At 39.0% G+C, this 24,110-nt stretch overlaps 1 protein-coding gene across 1 annotated transcript in view; it reads right to left on the bottom strand.

The window, feature by feature from the left end:
• Positions 1-24,110, bottom strand: part of fstl4 (follistatin-like 4) — a 213,367-nt gene that overhangs the window by 184,743 nt on the left and 4,514 nt on the right. The window contains exon 2 of the mRNA XM_008293395.1: positions 16,612-16,645. Within this exon, the coding sequence (XP_008291617.1) occupies positions 16,612-16,645 (34 nt within the window). The remainder of the gene's footprint in view (positions 1-16,611; positions 16,646-24,110) is intronic.

Genomic DNA, 24,110 nt, shown 5'->3' on the forward strand with positions numbered 1-24,110 from the left:
ATGGGTATACAGTAGTTTGTTGAGATCACAATGTCTGTCACGGCAGCTGCAGTGCTTTTATGTACTGTCTTGTCGCTGACAAAAAAGGAGTGGATGTGGACAAAGAGCTTCAGAGAAATCTCAAATTGCATATTGAATTTTAAAAGCACACCCTCAAAGGCAGAATCCTGGCAGAGCCCACTCGCTCATGCTGCCAACACCCGGACAATAGTAATTGCTTGTCATATTTAGGAAAATGATGTGGGAAATACAAATGCCTTATTAAAATGTCTTTTAAATTCTATTCAAGCCAATTTGATTCATTTTCAGCTCATGCTTTCCTGGCAAGGTATACTGGTAGGATCTCCACCTTGATTCCTTATAGACTCGCTGCTTTTAATGTTGTCTCATTTGTTTCATTTAAGCCCCGAAGCCTTCCACCCTGCACCCGAGTATCTCAAATTCGATTTTCGGCATTTGAAGATCTTTCTTCCAAACTGACAAATCATCATTTAAAAACAGTGAAGCCAACTCTGAGAGACTGCTGAAAACCGCAATATGAAAATACGTCTCACTCAAGCTTACAAATGGGGCATAAAGGCCACTGTGATACAACAATTGGTTTCTGAGAAATCTGCAATGCTTGTTGCACAGCCAGCTTTCTCTGCTGCATGTTGCTTTTTATGCTGTTTTCACAATCTCCATATAATATGTGGTAATGTGTAAAAATAAATGTCCAAACAACCTTGAATAGATGGATATTCTTGCAAGGGACCTTTTAGTGACACTCCATCCGCAATCTTTTGTACCAAGTGGTCCTTACAATAGGCTTGAAAGTTGGCGGGCCAATGTCGGCAGATCAGTCCGCTATTCTCTCTGAGCATGAAGGTTCATCCCGGCCCTCGAAAATAGCAGTTTGACAAAAACGCAAGGTCCACTTACCCTGTGGTTTGATGGTTTTTAACCACACATTGTGGCCTTCCTTAGCAGATGAATTTGTCATGTCATTCAGTACTCAAAGACCTCTGCTGGCACACTTGAAAGCAGTTAAGTGTTTGAGCATTGAATAGAAGATAAATGAAAACGATGAAAAATGCCTTACCATTGCAACTGGACAACATACACAGTGTCATTGACTCACATTAAGTCAAACAAATAACACAGTGTAGTGTGTAGTATCGCATGTCAAACACCTGAGAAACAAACACTTCTGATCCAGGTTGTCTTTTAGCCTCCTATGAATGTGCTCCTTTGAGTCTTTTTAAAATATTTTCCAATCTTCAAATGAACTGAGGGAGCAAAAGCTAAGCATCAGAGTTAAAGAATTCATATTATCATGATCCACTCTCATGAGCAGTCAGATTTGACCTCTACAATCCAGCCAGCAGATATTTTAGGAATATTTCTTCTTCAGATCAGTCGTATATACATCCTGTTTCAGTAATAGCTTCAGAAATGATGTTAGGATAGTCATCAAACATACAGATGGACTAAACTACATTTTTCTTAGTTTGTTAATGTGATTTCTTTCTTCTTAGTTTTTTTAACTTTGCAAACTTGTTATCTGCACCGATCAGCTGGAGCATTAAAACCAATAATTCTCACTTATTATCTCATTACAATGCAATGTTCTGCTTCGGTCCTGGCATCTGTGGGATGTTACTTTGACAAGTACTGCCAAACGGCACTCCCCAGCAGGATAATCCTCCACAAAAACAGCTCAAGATCAACCCAGACTCCAATCTGATCACGCATATTTGCGATGCGCTGGATGAAGTCCAATCCACAGATGCCCCACTGGCAACCGACAGAACACAAAGGATCCACTGCCTCCGTCATGGTGCCAGACACCACAGGACACCCCAAGAAGTCCTGGGTCCATCACTCGGTGGGTCACAGCTGTTTTGCTGGCACGTGGGAACCGAAACAGTATTAGGCAGGTGGCTGTCGTGGCCATTATGCATTTCTTCACTATTTTCTTAACTTTGGTGAAGAGATAAATATATTGTGTGTATATTCAATCCATCTCAGGATTCAGGTCAAAGCTGAACGTCAAACAAAGGAATGAGGTGGAGTTTGAAGGTGCCATGAGTAGTCATTGTAATGCTTGAGAGCACACCCAGAATATCCCCTGATGATAAAAAGAGCTGACCCCACCACTAGTGAGGGGTCTTTCTTCCGTCCAACCTGTCAACACTGTGTGAGTGCTTCATAGCCCTCACCCCACCTTTCGCCTCCACACACTGTCTCCTCCTTTGTTTGCTGATTTTTTGTGCGTTTGCTTTACTATTTTCGATTTACTGTGGGCACATTTTTGCAATATGTTTTAGTAACTGACCACCAAGCACGTCTACATTTTCTTTCTCCTTCTTAAACAAACCTACAGCCAAGTAATAACTGTAAGTGACCAGTGTATTTGGAGAAAGCAATGACTCACAGTTCCAGTAAACATCAGTTTACAACAGACATCAGCTGTTTGCCTGCCGACCTGTTTGCTTCACAAACCTGACATTAGGCAGATGTGCACCTATCTGACCCCACTCTATCATCGTTGCAAAGAAAGACTGTCAGGCCAGCCGAGAGGAAGCCTTCTGTGACCTGTGGCCTGCAAACTGCTGCGTCCCACTGAGGGTCGCCTCTCTGGAGAGCTGATCAACGAAAGCCTGCAACACAGCAGCGGTGGTTCCAACTGAAAGAAGCCGGTTCCTGACTACAAATTAATAAGCAGCACCGACCAAACTTCAGTGTACTGTGACGAGACTTGATGTCGACTAGATGCCCTGAAGAGAACTCTTGAGAGAAGTTTGATTGTCCACTCTTCACCAACACCTAACAGCTTTATTATCATCCAAATGCTCCAGTTTAATCCTCCGTTAATTTTGAGCCTGTGTAATTTTGTTCATTTATTGCACCATTTTTCTCTGTTGTATATAGTGTAAATAAATCCCCTCATTTATCACAGAGTCTTGGTTTTTGTCTGTTTCTTTATGGAGTGGATGAACAACAATTTAATCTGTAAAGTGCCCCCTATTGAACTATAAGTGTAGTAAATGCTACAGCACAGATGGGTCCATTGTCAATGTATTTGTGTGTGAGAGTGAGCGAGAAGAGGGGGGCAGCTCTGCAATGAAATAACATTTTACTCACTTTAACTACAAAAGAAATAGAAAATCAATATGTGGGGGTCACTGCTGATATAATGGCAGGCCGCCACAAATAAATCAATAGAGGGGAAACTGAGTCTGTCTTTAGGCAGGCATTTTGTCCTCCATGTTGGAAGAACATGTTTCAGCACACAAAAGTCACTGAGAGTCAAGACCAGTCCATGCACTACAGAAACCAGGCCACACGGAGAAAACAGGTTACACAGGAAATCTGCAGGTTACTGTGGTAACCTGGCTGCTGTAAACCTGTGCACAAGTAGAAGGTCAGGAATCAGGGCTCTCATCTGCCCACATTGTTATTTTGGAAATATTACTGACTTGATTTATATGTAGTAAAAATGCAAGAACTTTTTTTGTCATATGTCCATGTATGAGGGACTGACAGTACAGTCAGAGGACAGCAACTGCTAACAGCACGAAAGTGTAAACAGTCAAATGATCAACATTTTGACTTTTGTTTACATTTTAAAGCAACTTGCAGAAAAAATGCATGTAATAATCTCTAAATAATGTATTTGCAGACATTAAAAAAAAAAAAAAAACAGTCAGCCTACAAAAACGCACTGAATGGTGAGGGGTTTATTTGTAGTTACTGCTGCCCTTCCCCTGAGCATCTTTGGTGAACAATTAATTTTCCATTTACTTTCTGCCTGGTAGCAACTGTCGGTTCAGATGACCCTCTGACTGCAAATTCCACTGCCTGCTAGATGGTGGCCACAATGACATGCAGTCCTTGCTGGAGCTGCTAGAGCACTCATTTATCATTCAGGTTTATATTCACTGTCTGATGATAAAGCAACAGAGGAACAATGAGCTCAGTGTTACTTTTTCTCTACTGATGGTTTAAAGCAAACCAAGTTTTGGAAAAAAAAAAAAGAAAACAATACCACAAAAAGTAAATAGCCTCTTTACCACTTAATGGAAGTGCAGATTGGGTATTTTTGTTTTAAGGTGTGTTTTTGTTAATTGTTAGCTGCCTCTGAAGCAGTTTGAGGTTCTGGGACAGATGATCATCACTACTGGGCACCAAAGTTGGTGGTAAGAATGCTTTTGTCTTTTGCTTTTGTCAGTAATCATAATATCACTCTGAATGGCAAAAGTTTCTTAAATGATTTCATCAACAGCTCAGATCAGACTCAATCAGATTTGCCAATTTTCCATCCAGTGAAAAAAAAACTGTGAAAGCAGCAATGATTTAAAAAAAATAAAAACCCAACTACATCTGGAGCATCTGTTAAATGAATAGTATCCCTCACAGATAAATATTCAGTCACTGATAAAACATCGTAAAGCAAAGAAAGACACTGATGACATCTCAGGGATATGAAAGTATTTAAGAGTGAATGTTTACTCAGTCATAGATATGTGACCTGACAGCGGCTTATTAATATTTCTACTTTCCTAGAGGCATGCAAATACACCTAGTCCTCTGCAAAGTGTTACTGAAGACATTTTTCATTGAGATCTAAATCGCAATAACTTATCCTCAAACTCTGTGTGTATATATATTTTACATATATAAGTTTTATATGTGTGTGTGTGTGTGTATGTATTTGTATATGTGTGAGTTAAGGCAGGAAAAAGGGCATAAGCCGAGAAACAGGGCGACAGGAAAAGATAGAGCTGAGTGCAGAGGCATATAATCTGAATTCAAAAGCAATCATTTTTGTTCTCAGCTCATAAAGCCGTCTGTGGTTGATGGGTAAGGCAGTAAAAATCAGGGGGATGAAGGTAAAGAATAGATCTGAAGGGTTTGCAGGGATGCTTACACTTGCACAGCAGCAGCTGCTATCATTCTGGAGTTGACCTCAACAGAATACAATATAAAGCATAAGCAGAATTACAGATGATTACAGATCACACAAAATGATAAATGCAATGGTGAGGTTTTTGTCTATTAAAGAAAGGCTCTTAATAATCAGACAGCAAATAAAATCTATTCATTTAACTGAGATTTTTTAAACAACAGGCTAATTATTTGATAAACAGAAATTTAATTAGCGGTACAAAACAACAACTGAAGTGGTCACCTTCGGCTCTGAAAGAAAGAAAAAACACTGTCAAACTTCCTGACATTTTCGAAATGAAACAAACAAATGAATCAATTAATAAATAATTCATCACTAATGAAAATATTCATCAGTTGCACTCCTACCAACTTGAGATTAAATCAGCCAGCCGAACATGAATCGCTGGTTTTGTTTTCCCTTTTTTTTGTTATGCAAATAGTTGTCACGGTAGTTGTGTTTTCATGTGCAAAATAGGGACACATTATGATGCGGTGACACAGTGCATCTCAAGCTCATTGGAGATAAGAGTAAGCTGTGAGCATGCTCTCACGACTTGAAATAAATGTCTACATTTGCCCGCTGATACTCTCGATATGTTGTTCTCCACATAGTCTTTTTTCAGGATCTGTATCTGCACTACAGCATGTGTATGTGTGGGTTTGTGTGTACAGGCCCCAGTGTGCAGCTTGCCCCAGTCAGAGTAAAGTGTTATTCGGAGTGCCACTGTCAGTCCCTCTCAGTCCCTGGAGAGCTGGTATGCCCTCCTTAAGCCCTTCAGCGGTATCTGCAGGCATGCTCAACATGGAGCTAACACTGCCCAACAATCCTCTTTTGTCTTTGACTTTCAAACTTTTTTGGCAAAAAAATAATAATAAAATGACCACAGCATCAAACTTAGGCTGCCTGTGAGTTAGATCAGAAAGTAAATGAACCATAATTCTTGGCCTGATCAAGCTCAGTTTCATGACAATGTGAAAATGGTGAGATTTACGATCTGTATCTGTATCCATGTCTATGAAGGTGGGTCTGATTTTAGTAAAGCCTCTTTCATTCTTCTATTTTGATTAAGTCCTCAATGACTCAATGAACTTTTCGCTTGGTAATCTTTATTGCTCTACAGCTTAATGAAATTATATTTCATCGAGATTTACGATGCGACCAAGATAGTGACTTACAACTTATAGCACTGAAGATTTATTATTTCTGCACATTCTAATTATCAAGGATGACTGTGGGAGAGTTATGACAGTATCTTAATATATAACTGGTTGTGATTTCTTTTGTGCATCAAGCATGAATATTAGAAAACTGGAAAATATGGTCAAAAATATCCCAACAAGCAAGATCACAGCATACAATCAAAGGAAACTCTTTCAATGCGTTTGTTGGACCAGAAAGATCCACACAATGTATTTAGGTCAGAATCCCTAAATCTAAGTGTAACCTGTTTGTTTACACGGAAACACTGAATCTTAAAAAGATCTAATGAAAGTGTGTTAGGGTTCTGCTTATGCTTCAATCAATAACTTGATTCCCTCCACCAGCAACATGGTCCAACATTTGCACCAATACAACAGCAACAATGCTTTTACATAAAACATCACACGGATCAATATGTTTTGCTGCGAATATCGGCTGATGCACACGGGCACTAGCAGTTGTGTTTACTGTTGTGGGCCACCAAATGAGAAAAGAAGGAAAAGGAATAAATTCTGAAAAATGTGAAGTTCGAAAAAGTGACAAGCAGCTGCTCCTCTGCTGTCAGTCAAAGGCTCAGAGGAGACCGACAGAGAAAATACTACTGGAGTTTGCACCAAACCAGGAAGAGGCTTGTTAGCTTGGCTGCTAATGCTAACAGTCTGGTCGCACAGACTTTGTCTTTCTACACAGTCAGTGGAAAAGGTTTGGGTTCTTTGTCGGTACAGAACGAAAGCATATCTTACAAGATTTATCGTTCTATTGTTATTAGCTTGGGAAATTCTAACCATTTCGAGCCACACTTGTTGTGTGCTCGCTCTTCATTGCAATTTCCTTGCTGTTTTAGGAAATCTGACTTCTGGACATTTTTATTCCCATTTCATACCATGCATAAGTTTCTTTGCCTTGTTCTAGCCTTGGCCTTGTTTTGACAGGGTGAGTGTGCAGATGAAGGTCGACCCAAACACAGAACAGATACATTTATTATAAATTACTCATATATTGTGGGGAGAATCTTTTTCTCATAATAGCAAAATTATTTTATCACTCGGCCCAAGTGAATAAAAACCAGAGAAGATGCATAAGCACAAAACTTATTAATATGCATCTTGCTCAAATCGAACAAAACAAATCTCAGATAAACAAACCTTGTAAATGATCAAGTTAAGATGAGAACACACAACTCTTTATTTGTTTGTAGCGTTTTTATACAGACAGACCAGGGGAGCTTCAGCCTCTCTCGATGTCCAAACGTCCGTGGTGCCCCATTTACGCTTCTGAAAAACAACTATTCAGTGATGGCAACTACTTCCAAAAAATAGAGTACAAATGTGATTCTTTTCAGTCTTGAGCAGTGATTTGGCACCGCTGCTGCAACCTTATTTGAGGTACTTAAGTCAAAGGTTTCTGATGGTGTCAGTGCCTCATGTTGTAGATGTACCACCCAAACCCAAGCCTAATGGGGCAGTGGTTAGGCTTGTTTGCAGTTGTAAATACAGCTAGAACATTTTTAAATTTGTCAGGTTACATTATTTTTTTTCTTTACAGAACATCAGGTCAGGATGATTTTGAGCCCTGACTCCCTGCCTGACTGGACCACATGCATCTCTTATCAGTTCCATTAATTCAAACACTGCTAAACACACCACAATCACATTTACGTCAACACCTGCCACTTCACAGTCACCTGCTGCTGAATACATTTTCCAATCGACTGCTAACTGGCCAGCAGCCATCTTTGGCTCATGAAAGCATACATCAACATCACCAGCTGTCTCTGTCACATCAGTGAGAATATCCCTTACTACTTCATTGACAAGCCATTAAATAATTGCTTCAAGTACATATTTATCTTGAGTTTTTATTTCCACAGGTTCTATGTTTACTTGAAATATTCTGAGTAAACGACTGCAGTGAGGCAGCAGGAGGAATTTTTAGCTCTAAGCAAATAAAATATAAACAACCACAGGCATTTCTGGCATCTCGTACCATAAGTGTGTATTCTCTGCCTGTCTTAATCCTGTCTTCCATGCTTGTACCATCTTCTGCTATGCACTGACACCCCCCCCCCCCGTTCCTTCTCTTCCACCTAATGTCCTTTATCGGGCAACAGGTTCGCTATCAGGGACTGTTTGACTGTAGCGGCATCAGCAATGTGTAGGTGGGATGTTGTTATTCAGTGTGCCCACCGAGTCAAGGCCAATATAGATACTATAGGTGGAGAATCAAACTACAATTGTTCCCAGTAACAGTGAGAAAAACATCCCCGGAACTTCTGAATCTTGAATTCCTATGAGCGGAATAGGTTTTTTAAAAAATGCAGATTTGTGGACTGAAAAATGATTACTTTCCTTCCTCTCCCATGTCTTCCATACTATGTGTTTTTCCTCTTTCCTTGTCTTTTATGATTGCTCCATTTTCTCTTCAGTTACTTTTTTTTTTTTCTGTTTTTGTAAAGTCTCTGCCTTTTGATTTTGCCTCTCCATTTCTCTCCAAAATCACTTTTGGCTTTTTCTCTCAGGTTCACCTTCTGACACAAACACACTCGTCATCCGAATGCTTTTAAGGTGCAACAAAGTAGAGATGTCAATGTCAGTGACATCTCTATTATGTCTCTGCTATGTAAATCGTCAACCATCTGTTGACTGCATTAGTATTACGAAAAGCTAAAATATTCTCACATTGTTTTGCACTGACAATGAAGCAGACTGGGGAAATTTACAAAAGTCAATATGGCAATGCGTCAGTGCCTAACAAAAGCCAATATATACGACTTATTTGACTGATAATTATGGAGTAAAATATTTCCCTGTCACCATTCTTCCCACTGCTTCTCCAGGCTTCCCCCCCTCTCTCCTCTCCCTGCCTTCTCCTCCTCCCCAGCTTCCTCCCCAGTCATTTGCTGCTTATTAGAGAGTCTCTCTGTCAACCTTGTCCCATCTAATTCTCACCCAATTACAATCTAAATGAACCACAGGACTGCTTAACTTGCTTTGCCTCTTCCCATTGTTTAATTTGTGACGGTAACAAACCCTGATTAGGCCTCTGCAAAGGTTCATAAATTAAGCACTCAAGACCAAATTAATCACCATTCCCTGGGAAGATAAATGGGCAATATTCAATTTTTCCATATGGATCCCACTGACAAGAATAACACACTGAAAAGAACACTCAATGACAATGACTGCATATTCTCCAAGCAGCGCCGTTTCTGACCAGGGGTGGTTTGTGCATCACCAACCAGTCAAATGCCATTTACAGAGAATTTCTGTCTGAGCCGTCTAAAAACCTTCATATGCAATGTTTGCACTAAAGCAATTTTTACAAGTAGCATCTGCATTCCAGAGGTAAAACGGGGCCAATTTGATTAATGTCAGCATCTCAACATGAGGCGTGAATATGCCACAATAAAAGGCTTGCCACAGAGGGAGAGCATGAGTGGAAAGGAGAGAGAAAATATTGGAGAAACAATGACTTAAGGTAGAGAAGATAAATACACAATAAAGTGGGAAAGAAACAGACAAAAAAGGGGGTGAAGGTAAACTTCAATAATGAAAAATCAAAAATGAAAGAAGCAACGAGCCAGTGGCAGGGAAAACAGACAATCCCAGAGAGCTGTGCGGATCATCATCCAAGGAAAAATGAGAGCAAAACAAGAAAATGAAATGCAATTGCCTGATTTTGACAGAGGATCTAGTTTAGCATACAAACAGGCAGCAGATAATTAGTCTCGAGAGGAAAATCAGCGCACCCTGAGAGGGGGTGAAAAAAAAGCTCAAAATATTGAAACGGCTGTCCTCAAATGACAGGGCAGCCATATCACAAGCCTGTCTGCTGTCAGACATTTCACCCTTTACCACTTCCTCGCTTTTATCCCTAAGAAAATATGTCACTATACACATATTAGAAAATGTTCAAAAGGCTTCCATTAGTTTGATGCTGTGTGCACAAAGAGCATCTAAGTCAAGACACCACACTACTCTACTTGCAGGTAAATGTGTTCTAAAATGTATTTGAACCTGTAGCAAATGCTGTCAGATTGACTCTACTATGGTTGGTTATGCATGTTTAACATGTTAACCAGTTAAGTTCTCCAACAGCACAGAAGGTGGCAATGACCCCTGCTCCAAAATCAGCAATAGCACTATGTAATAAGAACGACTGCCAGTGCTCACCAAAAAAAGCAATCTATAAACACATGAAGACTAAAAATATATTGAATTAGATTTCTCTGTTAACAAAAATAAAAGAAATGTGGGATTGGAAAACATCTTCAATGTGAGCTGGGATGTGAAACACTACGAACTGTCAGGTCTGTTTAACTCCAGCTATTATGTTAGCTAGATTCATGCAAAGTCAGTTAAATCTGCAAAAACTCGGAAAAGGACATTGTGTTTTTATGCCTTTTTGGAAAAGATGTGCAACAACACTGATATGACAAAAAGCAGAGATCAAAATGAACACGTTTCTTATCCTTCAGCTGAAAACACTATGAAACTATTGATGTCAATGTATTAGGAGTATTAAAACTCTGATAACTCGTTGTCGTTTCTTTTAATGACAGCATTTTTTAATCTGTCAGATATCTGCCATTTGCAATATAATGAGCAGAGAAATGTGAACATTCTGATCTGGGTTTATGCTGGATGCTTTATGATCCCACTTAACATCATATTTAGATGTTATCAGCTCATTAAATGGCCACTATCACTGCACATCATTCCCACATATAGCGCCCAATAGGGACCTCCTCCGCCTTCAATGAGGCCAGAAGGCACGTTCTTATCATTGATAAACAGAGCGTAACCCTGATAACATGGTGTGAACATGGCAATAAGAGCTTGCAAACATCTCTGGTGGAGTCTGACAACATACAAAATTGAGCTTTGTAATGTGGTAATTATAGAAAAACTATGCATTTCAACCTAAATAATGATCCTTTTCTATAGTTAACTAAGTAAATTTGGTGCCTAAACCTAACTGAATACTACCTGATAAACAGTGAATGAAAGCAAAAGTCAAAACGAGACTTGGGTTCACTGATTTGCAACTCCACCACCAGCTCCCAACCTCCAAATGCAGACTTTTGTGTCTGTTTTCATGTTCAAAATTGTGGCTCCATAGACATTAAATCAGATGATAACGGCCGACTGAGCTTAGTAGAAGGTGTTGGAGGTCCCAACTGGCCCATATGTGTGAGAATGATGCACAACGATAGCAGCCATTTATTGGGCTGATAACATCTGAATTTAACACCACAAAAATAGCCAGTATGAAACCCTGCTAAGGCTGTTTACATCACCTCAAGATGATTCCCAAACCAGAAAAACACAAATATGAAGCAACAACCTCTGCCTCAGACAACATCATGATGTTGTCTGCAGATAACTTGCTGTTCGGTAAATCCTGCACAGGTAATGTGGCAAGAGGGAACTCAGACTGAAGCTATTAAATGCAAGGTATTAGAGAGATACTGCACTGCATCTTGTTGATTGTAAATAATTTTTCTTGTCATAATAGTATCTTCTGTCAGCGGTGCTGCAGAGCCATTACACTTCTTGTCCAGGCTCTCTATTCAGACACTAAGAGGAGAAAATACAATTACCCAAATACACGGCATGCAGAGAAAAATACAGACAACTGTGACACATGCACAAACATTAATGCATACTCTGCATTGCATGATATAATTATCTGCATAAAATTATAAAAATGTTAATTAGGCAAAGCAGAATTAATAGGGAAATTATGATTTCTTTGGAAGTTCTCGTATCAAACATAATCATGTTAAATGTGATACTGGTATTGTTCTGCTCTGATGGGCAAAGCAATAAAATCATTTTGATAATTATAATGAAAAAATTCCCTCATTAACCATAAAAAGCTGATGAGTAATTCACAATAAATGTATCTGTTCTGCATTTCAGTCAGCTCTTAGGCTACACAGCAAAGGTTCACTGTAAGGCCAAAAAAAAAAGGAGGGAAAGGAAAAACATATGCCCTGCTGGTAAATGACCAACTAGATTTCTAAAGCAGGATAAATGGTACAGTGATATCCATTGCAATATATCTAGCTGACCTCTGTCCACGAAGACAGGCAACACAAAACCTTTTTCAAAAAGGTAGTGTTACCATACAGAGAGCTAAGGTCAGTGCACTCCAGCTGCTAACATTAGCAACCAAACTTTGAAGCATGGCTCTTGTGGCAGATTTAATTCAAACTCCAGCAGCAGTCGCTCTCATAAGGCTTTTCACTCATTACTGAGCAATCACATTTTTCAGTTACATTTCAGTTTTTATTATATTGTGGCACATAAAAGTAAATGCAACTTAACGTGCTGGTGTGGTACGAGGCATTTATGTCAGGCAACGCTGGTAACAGAGAGAATCAAGTTAGTGATTCGAAAAGAAACTACAGTTTAGAATCACTACAAACCTTTACTTGGTTTACTTCAAATTCAATCCAAAACTGAAAACAACTCTTAAACTTCAAATTACAAAGCACCCAGAGGAGTTTTCCTGTAAACTAACTATTGTTTGGCCACCGATGTGGCCACCATGGTACACATCAATAAATATTTTCTATATTAACAGAATTCTGTCTTTGAAACATGCGAAAAGTTCTTCTTTAACATTATTAGCTCAGTCATTAAGTCTCCAAGTGCTGTCAGATGTACTCAGTTGACACTTATTTGACACTTTCTGACTTATTTGAAAGTCAAACTATGACAAAAAACATTAGTTGTCGTGCTGACACCTCTAACGCAATTACCATTCACGTCATTAGCACAGTGAAACAAAATGCTGATGTAAAGAAGACACTGTCAGCCACAATCCTGTCCTGTTAACACTTTGTCCGTTGTAATGATTCACAAGAGCTGACTCACATCAACAAGCAAGAAGTGATAAAGTCAACCAGATGAATGAAGACGGCAAGTGTGTCCGAACAGAAAAAACAATATCTATGAAGTTTCAATGATTAAATACCCAGTGTGGCACGTTGGAAAGTCTAGACATCATACTCTCTAGAGAGAGGCACCTACGCAATTACCACTGTCGTTCAGTGGTTGTAAGGACGCGTGACAAAACTGGGCATTTTTGCATATTTAACCAAACACGGTGACATTCACACCAATTGGAGCAAACTTATACAGACACAGCAGCAAACTAAAAAGAAAAAAAAAAACAAACACACAAAAAGGAAAAACACCATGAAGCGCTGCTACTGTGCAAAAATGACCATGACCTTCAATCAGTTACTTTCCTCGTCTGGTGTTCCCATCAACTTTCTGCGACTGCACAATGGATCTGTTTTCTGACAATAAATGTGTATGTGATACTCGACCCAAAAAAATAAAAAATACAACAACACCGAAAATGTCTGCAGCTTACAGAGATTTCTCCCACTACGGAGCCACATTTCATCAGCCAGTTTCATCCGTGTTTTTCTATATGTACATACAGTAAGTCAGCACTGACATTTGTTAAGAGAGAGATAAAGGTAAAGAATGCCTGTCATAGAAAAATCTCAGCGCATTTCCCATCAGCAGATTTGTTTGAGGCAGGTGAACAACATACAGACTGTACAGCTGGAAAAGCAATTATCATGTAGGAAGGTACATTTCACCATATAATAGTGTTTAAAAAATAAAAAATAAATCAAGTAACAAACATCCAGAGGTAAAAAGAAAATGAAATGCGGCACTGCATGCTGAATAATAAACATGAACAAAAGAAATCCTCTGGGTTATGTTTAGGTCAAAGAGAAGTAGGCGCAGAGCTGAGAACTCAGACTGCGAGCACAGAAACAGCACTTCACTCTGGAGATGAAGACAACACATCATAATGGGCCTAATGCTTACAGATGAAGTCACTTGTCAAGTAGGGAGCAGTCAGCCTCGGAAATATTGCTGTTACAGTAACTTCCACACAAACTGTTCAGTCTCACTGTCATGCGCCGCAGTGGCACAAGCTGCATAAAATAGTGAGCCAAGAAAATCATATGTGTTCCTTCAGCCATACATAACACACAAGAGAGACTTTATTTTTGTGAGCGGTGCCAATACAACACCTTTCACAACAACTCAGGCAGTCACTCAAACGGGCTGAATTAGTTCGATGGTAAAGGCATCTGGAGTGAAGAAATAACACAGAATATAAAAAAAAAAACCACATTGCTGGCTGCCAGAAATAAAATACACAATCTCTACAAAAACCTGCACAGTACCTGTACTAACCACAGACTGAAGCTCTCTCATGACGCCCCGAAGTCCTCAATAGGATTGAAAACCATAATAAGAAGTTCAGGACTGTTTTGAAAGATTGCATTTAACACTGTGTGAGACCGATAAAAACCACTGAACATACAACAACAGTGATAAAGATTCTAACTTTTGTAATCCCAGTATAGTACACTGCTGGAAAACCTGCCAAATAAACAAGGGTTGTGCCAAGATCAAAGATGCAAAATATAAAAAAAATAAATAAAAAAAACGGCAAGTGCAAGCCTGATGGGTTGTCTTGGTTGATAATGGTAGAATAGTTTTACGAAATGTTAATTCAACTTAGCATTAATTTTAGTATCATAATTATGGTTTTGGGAGTCGTAGCTTTGATGCAGGATAACCACTGCTGTGACACTCACACAGTGTCTTTCAAAACAACTCAGCCAGCTACTGTAACAGGTGTAATTAGTCATCTGGAGAGAAGAAACAAAAAACAATAAAGATTTTGCTTGCCGCCAGAAATTTATCTGCGCAATTGCTTCCACATTTTGGCCTTAATTTCTGCAATATCTGATGCTGTACCTGTACTAACCCAAGGACTAAAACTCTCTTCAGACACCCTTAGTCCTCCATAGCATTGAACACCATAGGACTGTTGGGACACATTACATTTGAAACTGAACCGAGACAAATAAAACTACCAAGCATACGACAAGAGCGTCAGACCTTCAAACACTTAGCTTGTATTCCCCTCAGAATCCACTAGTTTAAAAAATGATTACAAGGTAGACGGCAGCAGACAAAGATGTAAACATCACTCTGAAAAAGGCAAACACAAGCCTGATGGGCTATCTTGGTTGCTGTTGGTGAAGTTTGTACTGAAGGTTTATTCAACTTAGTATTGTTTCTAGTATCATAACTGTGGCAGTCGTAGCTCTGATGCATATTAGTCACTGCTTGTCCGGTTGTTGGAAAGCCCTCTTGTAAAGTTTCAAACCCCCAAAAAACATCTCATCCAGTTGCTGAAACTACTCAAATTAGTAAATGGTAGAGTCATCAGGAGAGATGAAAAAAACATATGACATGAAAGAAATTTTGCTAGCTGCCAGACAATTAGTGATACAATTGCTGCCACATGTTGGTATGTGGTACCTGTACCAACCAACTACTGAAACTCTCTTATGACACCCTTAGTCATCAATAGCACTGACAATACCAAACTGAAACAGATTCAACATTCAAATACTAAGTTTAGAATCCCTTTGTAGTCTACGAGTTTTAAAAAAAATTGCAAAAAGGTAGGTGTAGCCGGTAGCTCAAAGAGCAAACAAAGGTGTAAAAGTCACTATAAAACAGTCCAGCAAAAGTCTGATGGGTTATCTTAGAGTGTAGTACTTAAGGTGTATTCAGCTTAGTATGGTCTCTAGTATAATAATTATGGCTGTGATGCAGAGTAACATCTCTTCTAACAGCTCTTCTGGTTGGCAGTAGCCCTTCTTGTAAAGTCTCAACAGCAATACGTAGAGGGGAGGTTAGAGGCCAGAATGTAAAACACTCAAACTATCTGAGCAATCATTGCAGCGTAAAACAGCACATGAGGCTTAAGTCAAACAAGCATTACTTACTGGCTTCTGACAGGCAAATGAAGATGGTGGACAGCTGATTGATTATTCACCTGGCAAATATATTTTTCAACTTACAGACAGGTTGTCACTTTGAATGAGTGATTTCAGATGCCTCCACTTTTTGTCTGTTGAGTTGGGAGAGGATGGCAGGACATGGTGGAGGTGAGTTTCACTGTATTAATGAAACACCTTCCTTATTTCAAGCTATGCTTTTTTTTTTTTTCGCCCTCACGTGGTGTCAAATGCAGCAAACTAACGCCTGCCAATCCTGCAGCTAGCTGGAAAATTATCTCTAGGCATCCAACTGAAATGCTTTCGAAATGGAAATCTGACATGCTTTCCAACACTTCATGTCATAACAGTGGCGCATTAAATGCAATGCAGTAACAAGTGGGATTTTTCATATTGTCACACTTATATCATTATCAGACTTTTCCCCCATAACAGGCTGCATGGTCCATTTTATGGGAGCCATTCAGATTTGAATTACCTTCCAGCAGCATTTCCCAGTAATCAGAAAACCAAAGTGTGCGCCAGAATAACAGCAGAAGAAAAAAAGATTTTGTAATGGAGCACAACGTGGCATATTTTGAAAAATGCTGTTTGGTTTGAACACAGTAAGTGTACTCACATTGATCGATGTTCCCGTCTGCTTTCCCCTTCTCCTGCAAACAGAGAACACACACAAAAGTGGTTATTACAGGCTTGGAGGAGTGAGACAAAAACAGCCCTACTGCAGCTTTTCTCAGACCATTCGTTACCGTGCCTTTTCCTCTTTTCTGGGCTAAGAGAATGACGACGGCAGAAAACAAAGGCGAACAGACGGAAAGACAATGAGAAGAAAAGAGTCAGAGAGAGAATGTCTTGTGGATGACAGCAGAGAAACGAGAGGACTCCTACAAAGCCAGGAACACAGTCAATTCAGTCACCCTAATTATAAATACACTTGCCAACAAGCTGCAGGATGGCAGGTTTAACCATATTATACTAGGACGTTTATCCGGATGTCAAACAGCTGATATCAATAGGAAGAGCTGATTCATTTGTCAGTCCTAAGCGTGAGTATGATACTGACATGCAGCTTCAAATCAATGTCATTCATGGCTTTCCAATAACTCTAAATATTAAAGACCTCCCAGTTGAAAATCTGTTTTTTCACCTTGTTAACATGTCCATATGGTGTTTTGTTTTGTTTTTTTTTTTTTTATGCTGGAAGACACATAATGAGCTAAATAAGCAGTCTAAGCCACGTCTGAGCATTTCTACCCTAAAACTGCAGCATGCCAATGACAAAAAAACACAATTTCAGACCTACAGGGTTTCACAGACAACAAACCGAAGGAACTAATATTATCAAATTACAAGGAGGGGCTTTTCATATCCTTCTGCTTCTTCAGAACTGGTTCGAACATGTGTGGCTGACTTACTACAATATTACTGTGCTACTGTGTTGTTTTACAGTGTATAAGCAGAGCTGTAAAAAAAAAAAAAACAATACAGAGTTACATCTAAGCCATTTCAGGCATGAGGGAGTGAGTTTCATGGGGAAAAAAACTTCTGAATAAGTAACTTTGATACACAGAGATGAGCTTTTTGGGTTAAATCAATGACCTGACAGGGACCTTTACTAGTGCTTGGATTTTGAGATGGAGGACAATCATGTTTAGCTGCAGGGTACATAAAAATCAACATTTAAAGTTAAACAAAACACAAAGTGTGGAGGATGTTGGAAGAGAAGATAACTGTCCTGAGGCATCACTGAGCAATGTCAGGGGCAGTAAAGAAAATGTACAAAAATATTGTGGCAATGACATTGTGTGGCAGACAACATGAGTGAAGATAGAACATTTAAAAGCAATAAATGAAATGGGTAACTATTAACATTCGAGCTGCGTGATATGTTGTTTTAGCGCTGACATTGCCATGTGCGCATACATAATAATCATGCAAATTAACAATTGTGCTACAACTGCTTTTACGGTTTGTTACAAAGAGAAAATTCATCAAGTTTCAATTTCTATGATGAATCTACAAGAGAAATCTGTCTGATATAACATAATTTACATAATTAAAGGCGCCTTGGATACACTGTTTTGGTGTTTCGCTTTATTTACAACACGCAGAGTTTGTTGACTTGCAGTCACCACGAGTGAGGAACAAACAGAAACACAAAAAATGTGCCTTGATTGCAAAAAGAACATCAGTGTACTGTAATATTTTAAATGCAGAATGGATGATGTTGACCAAAAACAGGTACTCTGACAGCAGTGTTTTGCAATTTCTACCACTCCATGACGCAAGATGACTAATTTGTTTGATCACTTAAATCCCCACATCAAGCCCTGTATGATGAGAGCAGAAAAACTATTTTGGATACCTTTGCCACTGTCACATAATTTGAGCAGAGAGAAATTACTGCTGGGATAACTTTGCACCCCACAAAACACATGATAGCAATTAACGCTGTTACAAAACAGTGTTTTAAAACATGATTAAATCACTCGAGACGTGGAATGTAAAAGCATCATGCACCTATTTTGAACTGTATGAAAAATATAAGGCACAAGCTAAAAACAGAGCTGCCAAAAGTGGAACATTCCACAGCTATAACAGACTTGTGGTCCAGATGAACAACATAGTCTTGCATAAGTCCCACTATCCACTTCATTACTGAAATCACCAAAGGACTTCCAACTGAAAAGTCAGTTTACAAACAGCATTTTTCCCAGATGATCATCAAGTGAGAACATCTCAACGGGAATGAGAGAAGTGTTGGCTGCTTGGGGCCCGAGATGAGAGACGTCAAGTCTGTAGAACAACAGAAAATGCAGTAAACATGGTGGAGGCTGCTGCGCTGAACAAGTGCATCGTGCAGTTGTTAAGTTATAGCCATGTTATATTTAGTGTTTTTTTCATGTCGCATTATATATTGCAGAAAAGCTAAATATTAATGACATTTCTTTTCCCGACATTGTGCAGCCCTAATTAACACTGACATGAATGGGAACCATCTGGTTGGTGAAATGATTGAACTTAGACTCGCTGAAAATCTTTTGCTGTTGCTTTTCAGAGCAAACCAGCCGACCTTGATGTGTACATTATAACCACGTTTTTATGCACAAGTTATCAGCGTTTCGGTGTCTGATCCTTTGTGCTTGTAACAGCACAAGGGCTGCTGCTTAATGTATCTCAACTCAAGATGCAATTTAACATACGCAGGGAAAACGGAGGATCGACATGCTGTTTAAAAATAGAACAGAGGCAGGTCTTCCAATGCAACACCACTTCTGAAGAAGCCAATATGTGGCAGCAATTGAAGTGTTGTGACATTTTGCATTCTTGTCCCTCAGTGTGGATGTCACCAGTAATGAGGCTCAGTGATAAAACATGTGTGCGTCTGCAAGGCCCTCTTGGCTTCCCAGGAGACTGAGAGCCTCGTGAGAAACACAGCAGTTTTAGTGCCTCCTGTCACTGCCTCCGTCTTTGCCTCTACATCTCTATCCCTCTCTCTTCCCTCGCTCTGCCATCTGTCCATCTTAATTGCAGACGTGCTTCCTCATGATGGCAGGATAAAATTGAGTGTGCTCATCAGCACCATCTTCCATCATCTCGACTGCCGCTGTTTGATCAATTGATTAGAGAATCAAACCAAGCATAGAGGTGAAAGAAAGGCTACGTGCTTCTTTCTAAAAACATTGTCCGCTCTTTACCATCTCACTGACTCACCAGGGTGCTTTTGGTTGCTATACGTTCAGCTTTAGGGGACTTTTGTGGCGTAAAATATCAGTTGAACAAGACCTGATGATGCAAAGTAGATGCCGACCATCACACATAGTTTATTAAAAGGCTCTTTGTACTTTTCTCTTAAGTACTGCTGTATCGCGCTCAGTGGGTGGAGTCTTGTAAATAATTACCGGCAGAATTTCATTTCAGCAAATAGGGCAAACCCACGGGGTTTTAATTAGGCACGATCTGATGCTTTTCTCTACCATATTTCCTCTTTGTGATAAAGGCTGATTAGATGGGTGTATTCTTAGATACAACGCTTGTAGATACGTGATAAGATTATGACAACACTGAGGTACACGCACAATAGAGAAGAGAGACGATTCAATACCTTTGAGCCTCTTGAGCCTAAAGCTGCTCGCTTGGCTTGTGCTCCTGTTACCTGTTATTACGCTATTACTACATGTCTAAGGCATGTTATACCGCATTATTTAAGACATACAAACAATATTGTCCCACATAAGGCAATATAATTCTTCAAAACAGACTTCAGACTCGATATTTACACGTTAACAAGATCAGATATCCTTTCTGAACGGAGAGAGTACCAGTCTAACATAGTCTTTTTCAGAGTGTTGAATTACAGGTTGTTTGCAGCCATGTTTCTAGGCGAGCGTTTTCAAGTTCTTTTGCAGTGTGTTCCTTAGAGATACCACAGCCCTGAAAGTGTTTGGTTAGCCCCATTTAACCTGCAAGAGTTTTTGAAAGCAATGTGGCATGTTTCGCTGCCGTGGAGGAAACAAATTCAGTGTCTTTACAGCAGAAATAAACCGGGGGAGAAATTCAGTCAAACAGCCAAGAATTACAGCTGTCACAGATGATGAACTCAAGAAGACAGTCTGGAAATTGCTGAACATCAGGGAAAATGATTTAGACCGCTACCAAGATCCTGGCAGGAGACAGTGTGAGTGTATCACTGATAAGATAAACCAGACAAATGTGGGATTTATCTATTACCATATTTTATGTTTTACAAGAGAAAAGGTTGAAAAGCTGAGGGCTGGGTTAACGTAATCTTATTGAAATCAACTGACATTTAACTAAAGCGGCAACCAATGATTATTTCTATTGTCGAACAATCTGTGGATTGTTTTGCTCAATTAACTGATTAGTTTACCAAATGACAGAAAATGGTGAAAAGAAATGTTGATTGTGTTGCCTAAAGCCCAAGATGATATCCTAAAATGTCATGTTTTGTCCACAACCCAGAGATATTCAGTTTACTGTCACAGAGGAAAAAAGAAACAACATAATATTCAAATGTAAGTAGCTGGAATTAGAAAACAAAATGACTTAAAAAATGACTCAAACTGATTATTTGATGATCAAAATAGTTGGCGATTAATTAAATAGCTGTACTCTACTGAACATTTGCATTTAGATGATTGAGGAAGATTTAAATCCCTCAACCTCTATGCAAAAACTTAGATGCATCGAAAAGAAAATGTGAAAGCTGAGTTCTTAACCTCAAATGATTGTCAACCCTGTGAGAAATCATGCCAGACCCAGTATCACTGCACTCATGCTGGTCACCTACCACAAGAATAGAATGCAGGGTGTGTGAAAATCAATCCTTCTAACAAGTACTGTACGTGTACCCAAAGCCTGACTTAGCTTATTCCTCTGTGCCACAGAACTCCATTGTTGTCCAAAAGCTATTAAAACACAGCACTGAGCTGCAGTTTTGCTGGGTGGCATGTTTCTTCTTATAGAAAAAAACAAATGGCACTAGAGTTTACTTAGAAAAACAGCTCTGCAGACTAATAAGAGCAACTCTTTCACACTTTCTCTTTCCACAAACTACTTCCAAGACGTTTAAGTGTTTTCAATAGTTGTCGGACAACAACGGCACGGAGGAAAAAAGCTAAATTAGTCTTAGCGGGAAATCATTTGGGTCCTTAAATAGGATTTGTAGGCTATAACAAAAATATTGAAAATCACCAGTGTTACTCTTTAAATTAAATGGTGTGCCATTATGAGACAGAAACTAATGTTTTGTGTGTCGCGGCAACAATTACCTAACTTAGCAAGTGTTGATAAAGTAGATTTATACCTCTACTGCAGCTCCACGTACCACTCCTGCTCGGAAGAAGCACATTGAAAAAGGTTCCTTGACCAAAAACAACTGCCTGCATTGTGTATCCACATTTCACTGTGTATATCTGTAACCCATCGACAGCCAGGAAAAAAATCATTGACTTCAATCACAGTATTCCAGTTTGCCTTCCTGTCCACTTTGTCTTTGTCAAGCTCTAAAGCGTTTACGTGATCCTCCTATCACAGATACATTTCGATTACACATTCACACCCAGAAAGGCAATGCATTAAAATGTGTAAATGTGTTGACTTTTGTTGTGCTCCTGTTGTGTCATGATGCTGTGAGCTGATTAAAAAAATAAACTCCAAATGTCATTGCATTGTACCGTCTATTGACGTAACAGTCTGTTTTAGAGTTGCCGTCTTTGCTTGGTTTTGTGGTAGCAACAGAGTTTAGGCGCACTAGCTCAATAAGATGGTTAGAGCCTTTCGAAAAACGAGCACAAACAAATCTCTGAATGCTACATGCCTCCATCTTGGATGCCATTTAAACTCCCACACAAAACATGAATCTGACATTGCTGCCACAGAGATTGACATTTTCTGGGAACGCAATTTGAACAACAGGGCAATTCAAGCCAAGCTGTGTGTGTTATGAAGTCTGCTTGAATATGCTTTCTCCTCGCTCTCTTAAACGCGTTGCTATGCAGGCACCTTTCATTCAAGGACCCATATGGTTGTATGTGCCCATTTACTCTCTGCATATCTCCCTCTAGCTCTTAAATCCAAGCAACAACAAAATTTTCTGCAAGAATGAGATGCCTGTATGTCAACTCAGCACTGCAGTATCAATGTATTTGTAAAGTAGCAGCTACAGTTATGGTACAAAGAGCATATTGGCTTTGACATTTTGAAGATACTGCCTGATTAGAACACGGAGGCAGGCAGGAAAGAAGAAGCAAAGCTGAATCAGTGTCAGTGTTTTTACAGGAGTTCGTCTATCTGCATTCAACAGTTAATCCCTGATGTCTGTTGCTGAGAAAGAAAGGACCTGCATTATCTAACAGTAATTCATCAGTGCAGCAACAAGCTACTTAATGAGCTAAATGAAACGTAGCCAAAACAAGAAGAAAAAAAAAAAAAAAACTGGCAATGTATGCAAGTGGTAATTCCTTCACAGGTATAACTGTGATGATTTGAAAATAGAACTAAAGCCTTCTCAAATTCAAGCATTTCTCTCTTTCTGCATCATTAGTTGGAATGGTTTCACTTTCCAGTGATACTGGCAAGATCTGTCCTCTAAACACTTGCATTTATTCACATTTGTCCCTCATCTCCGGAAACAGCCATAAACAACAGCTTCTCTAAGTTTTACATTTTTTATATGCAACCAGATATAGCACTTGTTAATTAACAATCGATCTGCTTCCGCCGTGCACCAACATCTATATTCATAAATAACCTTGAAACCAATAATAAATTACTGCTGAGAATACAGCTACTGCAGAGTAAATGTAACTGATGAGTTTATATAGCTATTGATTTAATGAGAGAGGAAACAATTAAATGACAAGAAACTATTCTGTGGAGTTTATTTATATGGCTGGTTGTTGCATCAACAACATTAGGTTTTTACTATGAATACATGTCTGGTATTCACTTCTTCTAACTAGGATAAATTGTGTTATGAATTATGGACATTTAGCAAAATCAATAAAACTGGGTAAAAATGTTATAAAAGCTGTTGCTGTTTTTGCATTTATGATGAAAAAAAAAGCACAATTTAAAAAATCAATTATGCCAACATAGCCTAAAGAGTTTCTGGCTGCCACAACTATTCTTCCATTAATTAATCTATTGATTTTTCTGATTAGTGCATCATCTACATAAATAATTTTCCTTTACATGTATTTTATTTTCAACAAACTTTATGTCATTGTTTAATGCAGCGAGTTAAACAGGCAACTATAACATTATAAAAATAAATTAGTTCAAGCTAGTAGTGCAATTACAAAATCAGAGTTTCCAAAAAAATAACAAGTGATAAAGTGCGGTCTGTATAGTAAAACAATATGTAAATGAGAACCTCGTTATTGGGAATTTAGCTGTATTAAAATACAGTGTATATGAGCACAGAGGCAGGAGAGAATCCAAAAAATGCAAAGTGCATCTGCACCAAATAGTGTCAGTGTGTTTTCTCTCCAGGTGCTCCTGCATTGTTCTGCTGTGCCCTGCCGTTCAAGTTCTATATAGTGCAATGATCGTTTCAAGTACTTCCATATTTTTAAAGCCTTGGGTCTTCCATAC

This window comes from Stegastes partitus, unplaced genomic scaffold, assembly GCF_000690725.1.
Source record: "Stegastes partitus isolate 25-593 unplaced genomic scaffold, Stegastes_partitus-1.0.2 Scaffold882, whole genome shotgun sequence".
Classification (NCBI taxonomy): Eukaryota; Metazoa; Chordata; class Actinopteri; family Pomacentridae; genus Stegastes; species Stegastes partitus.